At 31.4% G+C, this 22,723-nt stretch overlaps 1 protein-coding gene across 4 annotated transcripts in view; it reads right to left on the bottom strand.

Moving 5' to 3' along the window:
• The window catches only part of Aplf (aprataxin and PNKP like factor), a 105,167-nt gene that overhangs the window by 23,965 nt on the left and 58,479 nt on the right, over window positions 1–22,723 (bottom strand). For all 4 annotated transcript variants that reach the window (XM_076833059.1, XM_076833060.1, XM_076833058.1 and 1 more), the window contains 2 exons: window positions 21,270–21,625; window positions 9,133–9,258 (listed from right to left, as the gene is read on the bottom strand). In XM_076833059.1, coding sequence (XP_076689174.1) covers window positions 9,133–9,258; window positions 21,270–21,625 — 482 coding nt within the window. The remainder of the gene's footprint in view (window positions 1–9,132; window positions 9,259–21,269; window positions 21,626–22,723) is intronic.

Raw genomic sequence — 22,723 nt, 5'->3', positions numbered from 1 at the left:
CAATATTTAACAAACAGTCACACTATATTTTTATTTTATCCAAAAAAAATAATTTATCTTGATCTTTAAAATTCAACACTTATTTTAAAACCTGAAGCAAAAACACAAATTCCATATTATCTAATATCTAGGTCTTAAAATTTTGAAGAAAATAATTAACAAATATAGTCTGTTGTTAAATATTGAAAGAGTAAAGTAGGATGAAATAATAGAAAGCATTCAATTTGCTAACTGAGAAAATCACTACAATTTACCATGTGTTACAAAAGAACTGAAAATTCTCATATATATGTAACACTAAATATAACAAAGAAAAATAAATTTATTTTTATGAAAATGAATGCATATTTAAATAAATGAGAAAAACAAAACAAAACACAGAAGACATTCCAGTGTGTCTTATCAAGGCTACATGAATATAATTTATGTTGTTACTGTGATTTCTAAGTGAAGTTTAAAAAAATATGACAGCCAAGTCTTTTGTAAAACTGTATACCAAGTGATTAATAGTTAGCCTAAATATTTTGAGGATCATATTCTTACACATGACTAAAGAACTGCATGCATGAAAATGATACAAGAGGTTATTTCTTCTATAAGTAAAATCTATAAGGTGGAATAAGGTCCCACTAACATTGATTATTCTTATCTATAAATAATGTGATGACCTCTTAGTCCATTTTATGCTGCTATAACTGAATATCACAGAGTAGGTTTCTTGAAAAGAATAGAGGTTTATTTATCTCATGGTTCTGGAGGCTAGGAAATCTTAGACAGGTTGGAATCTCTCTTCCTCTTCTTATAAGGTCACTTCAGGTACCATGGAGGCTTCACCCTAATGACCTTATCAAAGTCCTAATTACTTCCTAAAGGCCCACTCGCAAATACCATTAATATATGATTTTGACTGGTAAATTTCCAATACTGAATCCTAGGGCCGCACCCAAACCATGGCAGCTTCATACAGATGAATTCTGGGTATTCTCAACTACCTGACGACTAGCGTCTCCTTACAAAGATCTAGTTATTTTTGCTTTAATAATATGACCTAGATTTATATTAAATACACATATTCTTTTTATTAGGCTTCTAAAAATATTATCTTGTAATTTGAGATAAATATATCTGTATATGATCAATTAAGGCAATACTGCATCAACTTGTAACACTTTCCAAAAATTAAAAAGAAAATAATATAAAACTTTGTATTGGCCTGGTGTTGTGGCTCAGTGGTAGAGTGCTTGCCTAGCACACATGCAGGCATTGAGTTCGATCCTCAGTACCAAATAAAAATAAAATATTGTGTCCACCTAAAAATAAAAAATAAAGAACTCTTTGCATCATAGTTATGAAACTGGATCATCAAATAACAAAAAATGTCAATTTTCTTTCTATTAAATATATGTTCTGAATAAATGAACTATGTTTGTAGCAAAACACTGTGTTCTTTCACACTATACAGGCTATGTTGAAGATTCAGTATTACCTAAGAGCACTTAGGGTTGATGATCGACATACCTCTCTTAGACATCCCTCTTAAAGAACATTAAAATTTTAACAAAACGAGGGCACTAACTTCTGAAAAAGATCAAGACACCAACATTTTCATTTGCAAAATACATGTCAGCCTAAAATCTGTTAATCTTAGGCAACTGCTACACAGTTTAACTTCACATTCTTAAACTAAGTTGGTGTAACATGGATTTCACTCATTTTTGCATGTATGTATGCTAAGTTTAGGTCTTAATTTAGCAAGTAAGAATAGAAATAACAATCTGCATAAAATCCTATTACTCACCAAAGGAAGTGAATGAGTCACAGGCAGAGACAGTGATCACTGGATTATGCTGGACATTATGTATCTAATGTTCTAATTCAGACAAGTGCCTTAAAGTAATCAAATCCAATAAACTAAGTTTTCTGCCAAATAGCAGAGTACAGTGCAAAAATAAATTAGTTAAATGAACAAGATACTTAAAATGACAACACCTCTCTAGTGTTTCCAACTGATATTTTCAAGTGGAATATAATTTTGTAAAATTTCAAAAATATCATAAGTCAGAGAAAATGTTAATAATACTTGTAGTATAAAATAAAATAAAACATAATATTACATATCCTTTTCTAAAAACCAAACTATGGAAATCTATATTTTTACTAAAATATGAATTTATATATCTGATCCATATTTATTTTTCTCTGTTGTTCTCATGAAATGGAATAGCTAAAAAATGGAATATACCCATGCATGTACTGTTTTGTGTTTACATATTTGCTCTACAGTGACAAAATTTTGGCCCTTAAAATTATAATAGTTGGAAATATGATAAAATATCATAAAAATTTAGTTAATTGACATGCAGTAAAAAGATTAGATTATTTAACGTGGAATATCATATCTAATACACATATATATCAAAATGAGAAACTGACTTGCACACTTTTCAGGAACTGACTCATAAAACTAGGAAGCAAAAAATAAAGTTAAAATGGAATAAACAAACACGCCACACAAAATGATTTCAGTTCCCTTTCAAATGTGTCATCCACCATGGACCATGGAAAATAGCCTTATCACAACTCTACTTTTGGAATATGTTTTTCTACTTTTCTAAACATAATAATTTGTTGTTGCGGCTGCTACTTATTTTATAATTTGTGAAATTGCAATATTTTTCTTTTGTGGTTGTAGGAAAAAGCTGGTGTGCACTTACATGAAAATGTGCAAACTAACTTAGAGCATTGTATCACTTTGATACAGTAGGTTTATTTTCTATCTCTAAATAGTATATGGCTAATAAAATACACAAAAGATTGGTGAATAGTAAATTGATCATAATATGGCATTGGTTCAGTTTAGCAATGATATAAAATAAAATTATTATATGAGGCAGAACCAATATCTATAACAGCTATGAAATCTTCCCAAACTAATGAAAACATTAATGTGGAAAAAAACTAAGGGAACTCCAAATAGGAAGAATACAAGGAGAAATATATGGGAGGCACATACTAATTAGGTTTTTGGAAACAAAAAAACAAACATACAAGGCTTAAAAGTGACCAAAAAGAAAGCCACATTAATTTCAAAGGAACAACAATGAGAGACAAATAACTTTTAACTAAACCTATGGATGCAAGAATCAATGGAATGATATCTTCAAAGTGATAAAAAAAAATTTTTGCAAAGCTAATATTCTATATACCTAAATGAAAGAGCCTTAAAAAGGAACCAAAATAAGAAAAATTTCAGATATATATAAATTTAAAAAATACCATTAGATTGCTACTCTAAGAAATAACAAAGGAATTCTTAAGATTAAAATAAAATAATTACAGATGAAAGAACCAAGGAGAAATAGGGGAATACAAAAGGATAAATATGTAACTAAATATAAAAGAATGTTGATACTTAAAATAATAGCAGAGGGCTAGGGTTGTGGCTTAGGGGTGGAGCACTTGCCTAGCACACATGAGGCACTGGGTTCAATCTGCAGTACCACATAAAAAAATAAACAAAGTTATTGTGTCCATCTGCAGCTGAAAATATTAAAAATCCAGGCATGGTGGCACATACCTGTAATCCCAGCAGCTCAGGAGGCTGTGGCAGGAGGATTCAAGTTTAAAGCCAGCCTCAGCAACTTAGTGAGGTCCTGAGCAACTTAGCAAGACCATGTCTCAAAATTTGAAAAAAATAAGAAATGGGCTGGGGATGTGGCTCAGTAGTTAAGCTCCACTGTGTTCAATCCCTGGTACTTACTTACTTACTTACTTAATTAATTAAAAAAAACCAGTCTTTTGAGTTAATGTATAGATATAAAAATATATGATGACAATAATGAAAAAAAGCAGAAGAGTAAATAAATGAATTAAAGTGACAAAAGATTATCACACTCTGGGAAATGGTTAAAATATCAGTAGTAAGATAGAATAATAAATCATGGATATCTATTGAAATCTTATGTTAATGCTAAAAAAGAAAAAAAAAACTAAAAAGTCAACAGTGGGAAAAAAACTGGAATAAAAATGGATAATTCAAGGGCTAGGTCAGTAGCTCAGTGGTAAATTCTCAGCACTACATAAAAATAAATGAATACATACATAAGAAAATAAATAAAGATATTGTGTCCATCTACAACTAAAAAATATTAAAAACATAGTTAACTCAAAAGCAGTTGGGCAAAGAAGAATAAAGGAACACAGAATATATGGGACAAACAGACAACAAATAGCAAAAAAGAAAAAAATATACTCAAAAATATCAGTAATTGCAATCAATCAACAAGCATATAAAAAAATGTACAGCATCTCTAGCAAATGCAGATCAAAACTACTCTTAAGATTTCATTCATCTCACTCCAGTCAGAATGGCAGCTATCAAGAATACAAACAATAATAAGTGTTGACGAGGATGTGGGGAAAAAGGCACACTTTTACATTGCTGGTGGGACTGAAAATTGGTGCAATAACTATGAAAGGCAGTATGGAGATTCCTTGGAAACCTGGGAATGGAATCAACATTTGACCCAGCTATTCCACTCCTTGGCTTATACCCAAAGGACTTAAAAACAGCATACTCCAGGGACACAGCCACATCAATGTTTATAGCAGCACAATTCACAATAGCTAAATTGTGGAACCAACCCAGATGCCTTTCAGTAGATGAATGAATAGGGAAACTTTGGTGTATATATACACAATGGAACATTACTCAGCATTAAAAGAGAATAAAATCATGGCATTTGCAGGTAAATGGATGGGGTTGGAGAATATAATGCTAAGTGAAGTAAGCCAATCCCAAAAAACCAAAGGCCAAGTGTTTTCTTTGATATGAGGATGCTGACTCAAATGGCGATGGGGGAAACATTGGAGGAATAGAGGAACTTTAGATAGGATAAAGGAGAGGGAGTTGGAGGGAGGGGAAGGGAGAGGGCAAAGGGGTAGGAATGATGGTGGAATGAGTTAGACATCATTACCCTAAGTACATGTATAAAGACATGAGTGGTGTGAAAATACTTTGTGTACAATCAGTGACTTGAAAAATTGTGCTCTATATGTGTAATATATGAAATGAATTGCATTCTGCCATCATGTATAACAAATTAGAATAAATAATTGAATTAAAAAACAGTAATTATATTAAATGTAATTGGACTAAATACTCCATCTAAAAAAGACTATTAGACTGAATTAAAAATAAAAACCAATGAGCCAACTACATACTATTTATAAGAGATGTGCTTTAAATATTAAGGACACAAAATGAAAGTAACAGAATGAAAAAAGTTATCACAAAAAAATAACCAATGAAAGCTGTGCAAAACAGACAAAACAGGAGATCCATTTCCAGTTATGAAAGGGAAGGCTCTATCAGACCAACACTCTCATAGGTAACGATTACACTCTGAAAAAATATGTAAAAAATAATAATTAGAAGACAGTGTTTGGCTACCAAAACAGGTAGAAACTGAAAAGTCAATTTGTAGCCGAGAGAAACAGCTAGAAACTGAAAAGTCAACTTGTAGCCGAGAGAAACAGCTCTGAGTTAATTTTCCATTTTTATGGCTTTTCCAATGAGGACAAATTTTAACATTCCTCTCTTAGTAACTATCAAAACATCTGCGTACCCCGCACCCCCGCAAAAAGAAATCAGCAAGAATATAAAGAATCTGAAGAAAACTAGAACCATTTGACCAAACTGACATTTATGGAATCTTACTTTCAGTAATTGCAGAATATACATTTAAATGCCCATAGTATATTCAACAAAGATAGGCTATATGCTAGGCCTAAATGAATCTTAATAAATTTCTAAAGACTTAAATTCAAAAGAATACATAATATAATGACATAGAATTAAATCATAAATCAATAAAATAATAATAATTAAATGTTAGAGCAGTCCCAAAGCACTTGTAAATATCAGACAATGTGGACTTTAAGGTAAAATCATTTTGGAGACTAAGAGAGCAATTAGAGCAATTAATTAGAGCATTGGGCCAAGCAATTTTCATGTTTTAGAACAGATATCTAGTTAAACCTCCAGCTCTAACTACAAGTTATTAGCAAATACAGGGGGAACATGATGTTATCCTTTTAATACAATAATTAAAATCTAAACTAGGGGATACTCCTAAGAAAAATGACTAGCTTTCTTTAAAAATAGATTACAAGGGGAAAACACTGAACCTATTCAATTACATGGTCACTGTTATCATATATGGACCTTAACTGGACACTTATTCAAAGAAACAAAGTTTTAAAATATTAAAATGTTAATAAAGGAATTTAGATATTAGATAGGATATTAAATGATTTTAAAGATTTACTTAATAATGGTGCTATATGTTTTTAGAGATATATGCAAAGACACCTATGGATAAAATGGAATAAAAACATGAGCTCAAGAGATTTGCTTCAAAATAATATAACGGCAGGAGTTAGCAAGTAATGTGTAAGGGGAAGTGAAATAATAATAGCCAGTTTCAGTTCGCCAATTATTGAAAATGTGTGAAAGATTCATTGGAATTTATTCTACATTCTCTATATTTATGTGCATATAAAAATTCTCTATTACAAAAAATTCTTTAAAAATGAAAAGTCACATCAATGTAGGATCATAAATTATGACATGAGCTGTGAAAAACCATTTGGAACAAAAAATGCAAATATATTAACTATATCATGAAATAATTCCCTCAATACTTAAAGTTCCATTGCTTTGTTTCTCTTTGTTCCAGTCTTATTACTTCATCTTTGTGCCCACATTGCACTGTTTTAATCACCATAAGGTATAACAAGTCCTGCCACTGTTCTTCATTATTTAAGATTGTCGTAGCTATTTTTCATTCCTGTACACAACTGTAAAAGTTTTAGAATCACATTATACATTTTTACACAAAGAGCACTGTGATTTTGAATGAATCTGCATAGAAATCAATTTGAGGAAAACTTTTATCTTAACAATACTGACACTTTCATCTTTATAATTGCTTGGGTATTTCTGAAATTTTTTTCTCATTGAAGTGTTATAGTTTTCTCCTAAGAGGTTTTCAACTTTGTATTATATTTATTCCTAAGAACTTAATATTTTTTGATGTTCACATAAATTTTACCTTTAAATTTTTTTATTTTCTAACTGGTTGGCATTGGTAAATAGAAATAAAATTGATTTTGAATATTGCTCTCTGTATCCAAAAGCCTTCCTAAACCATTATTAATATTTATAACTCATCAGTAGGCAATTTTGTATTTCCTATGTCTACAATAATACCATCTGTGAACATCAGTGTTTTTCTTCCTTTCTAATTCTTACCTACTTTTCTTTTCCTGTCTTACTACACTGCTTTGAATTTCCAGGACAATGATGAATTAAAGTAATAAAAATAGGCATTTTTTGGTCATATTTTTTATTTCAGAAAATAAATTTTTAATATTTTACTTTTAAGTATGATATTTGCTATAATTTTTTTGTAGATATTCATTATATTAAAGATGTTCCCTTTTGTCCCATTTTGTAGTGAATTTTGATCACCAATGAATGCTGAATTTTTTCAGAATTTTTTTTTAAATCACATAATTACTGGGATCACCATATAACTTTTCTACTTATTTTAATGACAATGGCAAATTACATTATTTTTAAATGTGAAATGAAACATTTATTCCTAAGACAAATTCAATTTGGTTGTATTAAATTTTCTTTTTAATTTAATGCTTGACTCAATTTTTTTAGAATACTTAGAGCTACATTCAAAAGTAATGTGTCCTTCTTTTACTATTCTTACTGGGTTTTGGTAGCAACTCTTAAGATGAGCTGGGGAATATAGTCTTTTGTCTTGTTTTGGAATAGTTTATGTAAAAACTTGACTTTCTTCTTTAAACATTTGGTAGAATTTGCCTTTAAAGCCACATGGATATATCACTTCTTTGGAAGGATTTTAATTACATATTGTTTCTTTAATGCAATAGGATTATTTCAATTTCCTTTTTTTCTTATGTCTGTTTCTTAAGTTTTGTTCTTCTAGGAATTTGTTCATCTCTCCGAAATTTTAACTTTCTTGGCAAGGTTGATCATAAGATCCCCTTACTCTTTGCAGGATATTGTTTTTGCTGGAAGGGAGAACTTATTTTTCATATAATAAAGTGTAAATCTTTTGATTATTCTTTCCAGACTCAGAAGCCTGTTTTGACATCTTACTGAAAAAGCACAATCACCAAAATTGGAACAACTTCTGGATGTCCAGTAATTCAATAATCTATATTCAAATTTATCTATAAAAGATGACTGTCTGGCATTAAAGGTCTCTTGTATTGGAATCACTACTTCTTTCTGTGGAAGTTTGGTTCAATTCAAGTTCCCTCATTCATTGAACAAAGTTGCAAGATACCAAGCATAAGGGTCTTTGCTCTCAAGATACCTGGGAGACATTCTGGGAAAGAAGCACAATCCAGGGACTGGGGCTGGGGCTCAGCGGTAGAGCACTTGCATAGCATGTGCAAAGCGCTGGGTTCAATCCTCAGCACCACATAAAATGAATAAATAAATAAATAAATACAATAATAAAGGTATAAAAAAATCACATCAATCTTTTGTTTTTTAAAAAAAAAAAAACAGAAGAAGCATAATCTAAGAAATGAGTTCTACTCTATATGATCCAAGATGCTATAGAAGCACAGAAGACAGGTACTCTCACTCTTCTTTTCCAATTGAGTTTTGTGTGTTGGCAAGGATGGTGGAGTGGTAGAAGTTAAGACAGCAGGGAAAGGGCCTGAAGGGTATAGCTCAGTGGTAGAACACTTGCTACATGCTTAGCACATGACACCCTGGATTCAACTCCAGAAAACAGGAGTGAGGTAGGAGGTACAAAGAGAGCTTTTAAATTATCTGATTTGCATTTTAGAAAGTTAGAAATGAAGGAATTTTTCAGGTATGTATAAGGTTAATAACTATTTAGAATAATCTAAAAAGAAACATAATTCTAATCCTATCTATTAACAAAATGAAAATCTATAATGTATAGAAGTTCAAAAACTAAAAGTTGAAGGCTTGAGAGGCTGCTCAGTTTGTCCTGAATAAATAAGAGAGTTTACAGAGTGAGGAAACAGAGCCAAGCATTTCAATTTACATACCTATAACAAGATGCTCCATAGGGGCATTCAGGCCGGTCATCAGTTTCATCTTGATCTATGATTTGTACACCTCCATAATCACTATCACCAGGGTGGCTGAAGTGTTGAAAATGGACAGGATTCTTCCTATGAGGGTAACAAATATACTATCAGAAAAAAATTAATAGGATATTGAAGATTTTTTAGTGGATATAGCGGGAAATCAAGCAATAAACATCTCATTATTCCAGAACAGGAACCAACTTGCTAACCAATGGCATAAACATAGATGACATCAATTTTATGTTGATGCCATGTAGTCAGTTCAAAACTCTCATAGAAACACATAAATTTCTGGGATCATGTGAAAAATCATGAATATTAAAGGACAATTTGCAAACATATTGCATACATATGTATTAGTAAGTATACAAATATCATAAGCATATACAGCATTTAAAGACTTAACAAAGTGAACACATCTATGTACCTTCTGCTAAAAAAACAGAATATTACCAACATTCTACAAAGTCCCCTTTCAATCATCAAACCAATTTTACCACACAAAGGTTAACTATCTTGTCTTCTAAAAGCATTTTTCTAACTCAGATCTCTTTAATAAATTTATTAAAATATGAGAGAGCTCATGTTTATGTGAGTTATTTACCCTATTTGAAATAAAAATGAGAAAATACATTTATTTTAAAATAACAGTAACAAACCCTCTACAAATTATCACAAATAACACATCTTAACACAAATAATTCTTAAGGAAAAAAATTTTGTAGAAATGTAACATCTGTCTTAAAATAAGGCATCTGATTTCTCCTGTTCTTTTCCGCATTTAATCATTAACAATAAAACACATTATATGGCCTCTGACAAAGTCTATGGTATACTTGTGAGAGAAGGGCAGTGAAAAAGAACACACGCAAAAAAAGTTTTGGTACTACTATTAAAACAGCTGTAACATACTTCCCAAAGGTGTTCTGGGGGACTTCCATGGGTTTCTGGATCATACTTTGAATAGTGATATTATAAAGCAATAGACCAATGTTATTTGATTTTGAATTTAAATGGAAATACACAGTATGTACATAATAAGAAATACATAGCCTAACTTTTATATATTTGTATGATTAAAGCATATTATTAAAATTAGAAGGCGTTTTCACTACTAAGTATTATTCCATTTATAAAGCTGTTAGTTTATCCATTTTACTCTTGATGAACTTTTGGGTTAATTTAATCTACTAACTTATATAAACAAGACTGCAATAAGTATTCTGAAATAAGCCTTTTGGTGCAGACAGAATGAATTTTCCTGAACATATAGTTAGGAGCGATGATAGTGTATATTTTTGCTCAGATTTGATAAATGTTGCCAAATTTCTAAAATGATTGTATCAATTTTCACTTCCACCAATATTTATTAGAGTTCTAGGTTTTCAACAACCTCACCAACATTTGTTCTCAGTTTTTTGTTTTGTTTTTTTGTCTGAATGCATAATTTATAGCATAAATTGACAAACTATGGAAAGCAGACTAAATATGGCCTGCTGCCTTTTAAATTTTTACTAAAAAAAGTATAAAATTTACCATCTTAACCATTCTAAGTATACACTTCATTATATCCACATTATATGCAGTCAATCCCCCCAAGTTTTCATCTTGCAAAACTAAAAATTTATATCCATTAAAAAACAGCTCCCCATTTTCCCTAACCCCAGACCTCAGTAACCACCATTCTAATTAATTTTTATGAGTATGACTACTCTAGATATTTCATATCAGTTGAATCATACAGTATGTGTCTTTTTTGTGACTGATTTATTTCACTTAGCATAATATTCTGAAAGTTCATCCATGCTGGAGCATATGTCAGAATTTCCCTCCATTTTAAGGCTGAATACTCTACTGTGTGTCGACACCACATTTTGTTTACCTGTTCATCCACTCACAGACATTTGTGCTCCTTCCACCTCTTGGCCATTATGAATGCTATCAATACAGGTGTGCAGACAATTCTTTGAGATCCTGTTTTCAATTGTTTGGAATATATACCTAGAAGTAGAATGCTCTGTCATATGATATTTCTATTTTTAATTTTTTTGAGGAAATTCACTTGTTTTCCATAGTGGTTGCACTCTTTAATAATCCCACCAATGGTATACAAGGGTTCCAAATTCTCCATATCCTTACCTACATTTATTATTTTCTCCTTTGTTGTTTTTGATAGTGGCTGCCCTAATAGGTGTTAAGTGATGTTCACTCAAGACCTTTCCTCATTTTTTAATTGGGTTATTTTTTGTTTCAAGTTATATGAGTTCATTATGCATTCTGGATGTTAACCCTTTCTACTTGTAAGCATATATTTTCCTTTCCTCGATGGTGTATATTAATTATACAGAATGTGGCATATTAATTCATTCATATAACATAATTTGACTAATTCCATTCTAGTAACTTCCCCGGCTCTTCCTTCCTCCCGTCCCCTGACTTCCTTCCTCTACCCTAAAGATCTCCCTCCTTTTATTTTCATGAATTCCTTTTTCCTTTTTCTTTTTTTCCCGTTTTTTCTTGCTAGTTTCCACATATGAGAGAAAACATACAGCACTTATCTTTCCGAGTCTAGCTTGTTTTGCTTAACATAATGCTCTCTACTTCTATCCATTTTCCTGCAAATCATATAATTTCACTCTTTTTTATGGCTGAATAAAACTACAGTGTGGATACATATTACATTTTATTTATCCATTCACCTGCTGATGGACACCTAAGCTGGTTCCATAATTTGGCTACTGTGAATTGTGCTGCTATAAACATGTAAATGCATGTATCTCTAAAGCGTGTTGCCTTTAATTGTTTTGGATAAATACCAAGGCATGGTATAGCTGGACCATTGTAGGAGTTCCATTTTAGATTTTTCAAATCATACCTATTGATTCCATACTGACTGTATTAATTACATTCCCACAAATAGTATATAAAGGGTTACTTTTTCCCTACATCCTCACCAGTATTTATTGTTACTTGTGTTCTTGATAACTGCTTTTCTGACTGGAGAGAGAATCTCAGTATAGTTTTGATTTGCATTTCTCTGCTGGCTTGAGATGTTGAAAATTTTTCATATAATTATTGGTCATTTATATGACTTCTTTTGAGAAGTGTCTGTTTAGTTCATTTGCCAATTTATCAAATGAGGTCTTTTTGTTTTTGTTTTATGGGGGAGGTAATTCTTTATATATACCAGATATGAATCTTCTGTTTGAAGAGTATCTGGCAAACATTTTCTTCCATTCTGTAGATTCTCTCTTCATGCTGTTGTTTCCGTTGCTATGCAGAAGCTTTCTAGCTTGATGTCATTCCACTTACTGATTCTTGGTATTATTTCCAGAGCTATAGGAGTCCTATTGAGGAAGTTGTAGCTTACATCTATAGTTGAAAGTGTTTCACCTGTTTTAGCAGTTGCAGTTTCTGATATTATTCCTAGGTCATGATCCATTTTTACATTGCCTTTTGTATAGGGTAAGAGATAAGAATCTAGTTTCAATCTTTTACATATGAACGGGTTTGTTAAGGAGGTTATTAAAAAGGCTATATTTTGTTAAAGTGGTTGTATTCTCTCCTATTTAAGTTTTTGGTAACGTTGTCAAGAACCAGATGACTTTTGTTGTGTAGGTTGGTCTCTGTATCTTCTATTCTGTTCCATGGATCTTATTTTTATGCTAGTATCAAGCTGTTTTGTTACTATGGTCTGTAGTATAATTTGAAGTCAAATATTGTAATGCCTCCAGTTACTCTTTTTTGCTCAGAATTGCTTTGGCTATTCTAGGTCTTTTGTTGTTCCATATGAATTTTATAACTGTTTTTTTCTAGTTCTGAGACTATCACTGGTATTTTGATGAGGGTTGCACTGAATTTGTAGATTACTTCTGGTAGTATGACCATGCTAACAATATTAATTCTGGTGTCTTTTTTTTATTTCATCATTCAATTTATATCATTTCAATTTTCCTTGCAGAAGGCTTTCACCTCTTGGTTACATATATTTTATTAAGAATTTTTGCATCCATGTTCATCAAGGATATGGTCTATAGTTTTCTTTCCGTGAAGTGTCCCAGTGGGGTTTTAGTATAAGGGTGATACTGGCTTTATAGGATGACTTATATAGGCTTTATATGATGAGTTTTTAAGCATTTCTTTCCTTTCTATTTCATGAAATAATCTGAGGAGCATTGGCAATAATTCTTTAAAGGTGTGGCAGAATTCAGCTGCAAATCCACATAGACCTGGGCTTTTCTTTGTTGGAAGGCTTTTATTACTGCTTCAATCTCATCATTTTCAAGCATTCCACATTGTCTTTTTATCTTGTTGATTATATATTTTGATGCATAGAAGTTTAAGTTTTTGACGTAGTCTTATTTATCTACTTCTAGTTTTATCATCTGTGCTTTAGTGTCATATCCAGGAAATCTTATCAAATCCAATGATATGAACTTTCTCCATTTTTTTCTAAGAGCAGTGTGAGAACTCCAATTTTTTCCCCCCAAGACTCTTTTGACTATTCACAATCCCTTGAGAGTCTATACAAATATTAGGATTCATTTTTCTATTTGTGAAAAAAATATGACTGGGATTTTGATAGGGATTGCATTAAATCTACAGATAACTTTGGGTAGTAGTGACATCAGCACTGTCTTTGCTATTACAGTTGCTTGCTTGTGCACTACAACAACAGACATGAGTAGTTGCAACAGAAACCATATGGATGGAGAAGTTGAAAATATTTACTGTCTGGTCTTCTAAAAAGTTTAACAATACTGATCTGCACTATTATGTTTTAATATATGTTCCCCCAATGACTGATGAGCTTTAAAATCCTCTTATATGCTTATTGGCCATTTAGATATTCTTTTTTGCAAAGTACCTTCTGCTCCTTTTTTTTTTTTTTTTTTCCTGAACTGGTAATCATTTTCTTTTTTTGAGCAGGGTGGTACTGGGTGAGGATTGAACCCAAGAGGACCTTACTACTGAGCTACATCCTAATCTCTTTTTATTTTTTATTTCGAGATGGGGTCTTGCTAAGTTGCTTAGGACCTTGTTATTTAGTGCTGACGCTGGCCTCAAGCTTGTGATCTCCTGCCTCAGCCTCTCAAGACTCTGAGATCACAGGTATGTGCAATCATTTTCTTATTGCTTGCTAGTTAATTATTTTTTACATAAGTCCCTTGATATACATATAACTTCTTAGTGGCCTGCCTGTTCACTCTTTTAATATTATATTCTGATTTACTGAAAATGGTAACTTTAACATAATCCAATTGGTCACCTGAATTACTTGATTATGACCATATTTTAATCAAGCTAAGGAAACTTTGCCCATACCATGAATGTATTCCACTATGTTATCTTCTGCTAACTTTATTGTTATATATTTTACATTTAAAAAAAATAATAAATCCACCTGAAATTTTTTTGGGGATTGATAGGTATGGGGAAATATTAAGACTATTATTTTTCATGGATAGCCAATTGCCAAACACCACTGATCAAAAGTTCATGCTTAATGCATGGACTGGCAGTGGCACCTTTATCATAAAGTTAGCCATATAGGTTTGGTTTGAGACCCAGCATTCTTTTGTACTATTTATCTAAACTTATACCAATATTACAGTTTTATAATAAGACTCATTATTTGGTAACATTTCGTCACTCATGTTTGCGCTTGAGGATTTTATTCAGTATTCTAGGTCCTTTGCTATTCCACTATAAAATCAGTTTGTCAACTTACACACCCTGTGCACACATGTTTATACACACATACACACACACACACACACACACGCACACTTTACTAAGATTTTGATGAATGCCTTTAACTTATAAATTTTGATAAAATGTATATCTTCATAATATTGATTCTTCTTATTTATGTGCATAATACACTCCTTATTTAATTTCTTAATATAATCACCACATGTATTTTGCATCTTCTGTTAAATTTAGTCCTGGCTAGTTAAGGTTTTAATACTGTCACAAATCTTCTAGTTTTAAAAGTCCTAACAGTTGTTGCTGGGATACAGAAATATATTTATTTTTGAATTATGAATCTAATGATTATGCTAAATTCATTTATTAATACAAAGAATATGAAGTTTATTCTGAATTTTCAAGTTAGATGGTCATGTCATCTGTAAATAATTATAGGTTGATTGCTTCCTTTCCAATCATATTATCTATTTCTTTTTCATGCCTTATTGTACTGGCTATGATTTCTATTATAATGTTGAATAAAGTAGTGATGACAGGCATACTTGTTTAGTTTTCACCATCATGAAAAAAGACTTTTATATTTCACCCAAAAGTATGATGTTCCTTATTAAAATGAAAATATCTTTTATTCCTATGTTGCTAAAAATTTTTTCACAAATGGGATGACAAATTTTATGAAATGATTTTTCTGTATTGAGATGATCACTATGATTTTTCTCCTTTAACTTGTGCTAAAGACTAAATTATGTCTCTTCAAAATTCATATATCAAAGCCGGGAACGGTGGCACATGCCTGTAATCCCACAGCTCAGGAGGCTGAAGCAGGAGGATCATGAGTCAAAGCCAGCCTCAGGAACAGTGAGGTGCTAAGGAACTCAGTGAGATTCTGTCTTTAAATAAAATACAAAATAGGGGTGGAGATGTGGCTCAGTGGTTGAGTGCTCCTGAGTTCAATCCCTGGTACCAAAACAAAAAATTCATATATCAAAGCCTTAATCCCTAATATGACTATATTTGGAGATAGGGCCTTTAAAGAAATAGTTAAATAAGGTCAAAAGGATGAAGCCCTAATCCAATATAACTGGTACTCTTTATAAAATAAGCAGGAGACACCTGGAAAGCACTAATACAGATAAAAAGCCACATGAGGACACACTGAGAAAACAGCCATCTCCAAGGAGAGAGATCTCAGGGTAAATCAAATTTTGGAGATTTCAGGAATAAACAAATTTGCCAACAGCTTGACTGAGGCCTTCAAGCCTCCAGAACGAAATGAAATATAAATTTCTATTGCTTAAGCCACTGAGTCTGTGGTATTTTGTTATGACAGTCTTAGCAAACAAATACAACCTATTAATATGGTGAATTACATTAGTTGATTCTTAAATATCAAATCAACTTTGCACAAGTCTGAATTTGAAATAACTCTTTGTAGTGACAGAGTATTCTTTTAATATATAGCAAGAATCAATTTGCTGTTATTTTGTTTAAGATTTTTACTCTATATTCTCATTGGATTTTACTATCAAGTTATGATAGCTTCAAAAAATTGAATTGGGAGATTTCTTTCTATATATTCTCTGAAAATATTATATAATAATTACCATTTTCTTTAAATGATTAATGTAATTCACCAGTAATGTACTCTGGGGCCATACCTTTCCTTATCAAAGTATATAATTATAGATTTAATTTTCAATGGATATAGGACTATGTTGATTTCATATTTTTACTTGTATTCATTTGGCTAAGAGTCCCCATCACAAGAATTTGTTCATTTCTTTCAAATTTTAAATTGTCTGGCATAAAGTTGTTTGTAATATTCACTCATTATTTTTTCAATGTCTATAAGATTTTCAGTGAAGCCCCTATTTCCTTCACAGTATTAGTAATTTGGCCTCCACTTCTGCACTATCCCCACTTCCTCCTACTCCCTACTTGTCTCCTCTTTTTCAGTCATTCTGAGAGTTAATAATGCTATTAGTTATTTCAAAAAAGAAACCTTTGGCTTCTCTATTTTATATGTTTATTTTTTTCATCATTTTCTTCTCTACCTTTATTATTTTCTTCTTTCTACTTTCTTTAAATTTGTTATTCCTTTTCTAAGGTAAAAGTTCAGTTCACTGACGGTCTTTCTTATTTTCTCATATATGCATCTAAGATAATCAATTTTCCTCTAATCCAGATTTAAGCACATTATAAAAGTTTTCATAAGTCACAGTTGTAGCATAATTTAGTTAATATATTTTCTAACATCATGTGGTTTTTCATTTAGAAGCAAATATCTTAATTTCCAAATACTAGGGAATTTTCTCATTCTACTTTGTTGATTTTTTAGCTTAGTTACACTGTACTCAGAAATACCCTTATTTTTGTTCAATTTTAATCCTTTAAAAAATTTTTTTAATGTCCTAAGAGATGGTTTACTTTGGGAAGTGTTCCAAAAGTACTTTTATCAGTTTTTCAGTGTAGTAAATACCTAAAGCAAGGTTGTCCACTGTTTTGTACAAATCTATAGTCTAATTATTTTATTTGATTGACTTATGGCTAACAAAAATAATAAAATCTTCTATTATAATTGTAAATGTATTTCTCCTTTTAACTTCTGCTCTGTATGTTTTCAAGTTGCAGTATTAGGTGCATAACAATTTAGTATTTTCATATTAAAGACTATTTTATCAACATGAATGGCTTCTCTATTTTAATTTTCTGTTATTATACCAGACTACCTAAGACTGGGTAATTTATAAAGAAAAGTTTATATAGCTCATTGTTCTGGAGGCTAAGAAGTTCTAGATTGAGGGGCTGCATCTCATAAGGACTTCATTCTGCATCATAACATGGTAGGGAAAAGCAAGTGAGTATGTAATAAAACACTGTTTTATAACAACTCACTCTTGCAATGCCATGAGAGCAAAAATTCATTCATGTAATAAAGACATTAATCTATTCATGACAGTTTTATTCCCATGATCCAAATACCTCCCCCTATGCCTCACCTCCTAACACTGCCACACTGGGGACTAATTTTCTAACACAAAAATTCTAGGAGATATTCAAACCATAATAACTTTGATATCTTCAGTAATGTCTTGCCTTAATTTTTACTTTTTTTTGTGTGTGTACTGGGAATTGAACTCAGAGGCACTTAACCACTGAGCCACATCTCCAAGCCATTTGAGTTACTTAGGACTTCACTAACTTGCTGAGGCTGGTTTTGAACTCATGATCCTCCTGCCTTAGCCTCCCGAGCTTCTGGGATTACAGCGTGTGCTGCCAAGCCTAGTTCTTACTTTATCTTTTATTAGTAATGCATACACAAGATCTTCTTTAGAGTTTAAGGGTTTATGTTTCTCTGTCTTTAAAATTTTGACTTTTATGTGTCCTTATATTTAAAGTATGAATCTTACAAATATATTAAAGAATTTTTTTTTCTTTTTATCCAGGGTGACAATCTTTCTCTATTAAGTGAGCGTATAATTCCTAATAACTGATAACATTAACTCTACCATCTTACTATTTTCTCCATTTATCCAACTGTTTCCTTTTTTCTCCTTTCTTGCTTTCTTCTAGTTAATCACATTTTTAAATGAGTTCATTTCTCTGTTTTCATTAGCCTCTAATTATATAAGTACTTTTTGGATGATTACTCAGAAATTTCTTATTAATTTTAAATAAATAATGTTGTTAAAAAATAAATTTTAAAAAATAATTGTTATTTATAAATTTAACTTTTAACTTATATCTAATACAAATTATTACTCTTATAATTTACGAGCTATTACAAAGCTATGAATGCTTTTACTTGCTTTAATCATCAACCACTTTAGTGCTATATTCACTTCAATATATTTTGTACATCTTAAAAATTATTATTTCTTTATATAGTCAATATTCATTTATACTTATACTCATATTTTCCTTCCCAGGAAATACATTTATGCTTCCACATTCATGGTCCCTCCTGCTTGGCAAACCTTGAACTCCATTACTGTTGTCCCAAGAGACTGCCCAAAACTCTGCTTGGCCCCTCAACCCTCAGTCTGAAACATTAAAAATTTGGCAGCTTTCACAAGGAGAATAGGAGACTCGAAGTCTTGGCTGCCTCTGATGTTTCAAATGTTACTGTTTAGCTTTTCCAGTTGGTCTCATGGGAAGTTTGGTCTTCAACAAGATTACTTCACATTTACCAGAGGTAAAAATATTGTTACATACTATCACCTTAAATGATTTATGTGAGTTTATATAGATAAAAGCTATAAATTATACTTAAGACATAAATTTCATATATGCTAATAACAGACAACTCAATTTATGGTTGATTTTTTAAAAGTAATGTATTCATGGAACACATGATATTAAACAGAAAAACTATATGACCCCAAAGGAATAAAGTCTTCAAAGAAGATTTTTTGGAAGCAACAGTTCCTATAAAGTTAAATGTTACTGTTGTTGTTTTGTTTCTCAAAGGATTGAAATAAGATTTAATTGTTTTAGAAATGCTGGATTTGAAGTTCCTGCAGATGTAAGTGGTATATTCCTGGAATAAAATTCAGTAAAGAAATCTATTTGGGAGATACAGATTTGGGAGTCAACAACATGACATCAAGGGATTGAGTAAAACTAACATTTAAGAATAGTATTCTATTCAGTATACTCTATTCTTATAATCTTGAGGGAAAGCAAGGAGACTTAGGAAGATTATTCAATTGTCCTAGAGAGAGACATTGTATGAAACAAAGCAGTATCCGTGCAGCTAAAGATAGCTGCATTTAATTGATTTCTACAATGCACATATATAGCAAAAACTCAATATATGTCATTTTCTCCCCTATTATAAACATTTTATTTTCAAGGTTTGAATGTTAAATATTTTTACATATTAATTATATATACATATCAAAATTAGTGAAAAATGAAATAACTAAAGGTAAGACTTAAAACTAACTTGTATCATTATCAAATGTGAATAAGTGAATTATGGTCTTGATAAAACATTCAATCACCTTTTAACAAAGACAATGATAGTGCTGAATACATCTTCTGGACTGAATTGTGTGCCCCTCAAAATTCCTGTGTTTAAGTCCTAGTCCCCCATGTGACTGTATTTGTAGATAGGGTTATGAAAGAGATAATTAAGGTTAAATGAGGTCATAAGAGTAGGGCCCTAATCCAATATAAATGGTATCTTTATGAAGTGAGGAAGAAACACCAAAGAGGTATCAGTACTGTGAAAAGGCTAAATGAGAAAATGGCCATCTCTAAGCCAAGGGAAGAGGTCTCAGAAAAAACCAAATTTGCAAACACCTTGGTTTAGGCCTTCTAGTCTCCAGAACTCTGAGATATAAATTTCTGTTGTTTAAGTCACTAAGTCTGTGGCATTTTGTTATGGCAGGCCTAAGGAACTAATACAAATTCAAAATGGGATTCTTCAAAACCCAGAGCAAGATCAGGCTTATGTACTCTATAAGTTTTAATATTACATTCTAGATATACAATAAGGCCACTGCAAATAGACAAAATTGTATATAAATGCAAAACTTAGAACTGTTGACATTGAAAAATACAATTATTTGAATGCTAATTTTAAAAAGAAATAATACAAACGTAAAAATACCAGAATATATGGGGTAAATATACTATCTGCATAGAAGACAACAAACTCTACTGGAATGAACTGCTATGATATTTAGTTTGACAAGTTGGCACTCAAAGAAATTCTTTTGAAATTTAACTGTACAATTATTTACGTGCTACTATAAACATTTCAGATGAAACTACAGTCTAAAACTAAGATTTTATAATTTGAATTCACAAAATATGAAGTTAGAAAATACAGTACAATGTGATTAAGTGATATAAATACAGGAACAATCAATTAACCTAGGAAATATATATTCAGTTGTTTTAGAAGACTGGGAGTGTTAGGTCAATGGATAGAGTGCTTATCTAGCCCTAGGTTCAATCCATAGTACCAAAATAAATAAATAAAAATACACAATACAAGGCCTAAACATAATTAAAAATTATCATAATAGACTATACCCAACAACTATTTATGAAGCCATCTCTAGAATATTAAGACATTAAATAGGCAGGTATTTAAGTCTGGGTGATTCCATTTTCAAGTCTGGATTCGCCAGTATTCAGATTCCTGCATTAGTCAGCATGTCTACATATAAAACATTCAATGACCCATTGTATCTTAAGAGCTTCTGGCAGGATTTGCTAGAATGCATATAGAGAAAGTGCAAACCAGTAGAAAAGCTCCTAACTTTAGGCTAATGGGTATTATTAGGTTTTTGATATACTACAGCATATATCTATATAGCTACGTACTGTTAAAATACTGAAATTATATTCTACCTCTAATTTCATTTTACCTGTAGCAGTTTGCCCCATACATGCAGGATGTTCTCTTGACTTTGTTTTCTTCGGAACCTCCTGGAACTGAATCACTTGTTTTTGAATGCAAAGTTTCAGGACTGAAGGAATCAGAGGTAGACTCGGGATGAGATCCTTGAGATTCACCGCAGGATGACTTGCCTGGAACACTCGGATAACTTTCAGAATAGCTCACTGCCTTGTCCTCTTTATTTGGTGTTCCTTTAGTTATGATTTTATGTTCAGAAACATTACCAAGCTCCTCTACTGGAATTTCATTTCTCTGTGTATTTGTCTTCATAGTATTTATATCTGTACTACTCAGAGTAACTGTAGAAAATGATTCTGGCATTTCCTATTAAAAAATAAAAAAATCTGAAATAAGTGAAATGTTTTTGAAAGAAATTTAAGCACAGAAGCATGAAACTACAATATCCATGTAATCTGTAAAATTTTAAAACTTTCAAGATTCACATTTTAAAGTTACTTAAAAAAAAATCACTATTTTCTTTCTCTGTTAGGTAGCAGTTTGACATGAGCAGTGGGCCAGGGATTTAAGAAATACTTAGTGAAGAACAAATCAGTAAATCAACAGTCCTGCATCAGTGGCACCTCAAGGTCTGACAAGATAGCCTTCCCAGACCCTGGCCTGATCTCAGCTCTCTAAACTACTCCTTTTATAAGAGGAGGAAGATAGATGTACTCAGGGGGTAAAAACCAGGGGTAAGGACATGTTTGCTCAAAAGGGCCAAATTGCTGAAATATCTTAAACAAGATACACAAACAATGCTGACCAGAAAAAAAATAGAACTTGTGACTGTCACAAGACCCTGAGTCCCTGGGAAAGCAAAATATGAGACAAATAACTGTCAATCCAATAGTAGGTGGATCTGGGAAGTGGAGACTTTTAAAGCTGTTTCATACTTCTAAGTTTTGTGTGTGTGTTTCTGAATTCTCAGCAAAGACATAAGAACCAAGGATAGGACAAATCTCCTCCACAACATCTCTAGTTTAGCAACTTTAAAACAATTTGCAACTATTAGAAAATAAATTTAAAGTTGCACTAAACCTTTATAATTATGTCAGACGTTCAATGAAAAATAATCAGAAAAATACAAATGAAACATAAAGATATTTAATTTCATTTGAATATAATCTCTCAAAAACAGCTCTTAAATGTCTGTTCAAACATGTGTCATTCTGTTCCCATATACTGTCCTTATTATCTTATAAAATTACGGAAATACTTTATTTCTACCCTCTAAATATAATTATGGTTTTTCTGTAGCTGAATGGTAAAACTGTTCCTAGCTCACACAATCAAAAAAAAAATCTGCAAGAAGGTATGCAATGACAAATTCAGAAAAAAAGCATTTCCATATAAAAGTTTAACCAATTTAAAGATGTTTTGAAATAAATAAACATTTTCATTAGTACTGTAGAAGCTTTTAAA

The sequence above is a fragment of the Callospermophilus lateralis genome, chromosome 14, assembly GCF_048772815.1.
Source record: "Callospermophilus lateralis isolate mCalLat2 chromosome 14, mCalLat2.hap1, whole genome shotgun sequence".
In the NCBI taxonomy this organism is placed as follows: Eukaryota; Metazoa; Chordata; class Mammalia; order Rodentia; family Sciuridae; genus Callospermophilus; species Callospermophilus lateralis.
This window is presented reverse-complemented; position numbering and strand designations above follow the sequence as displayed.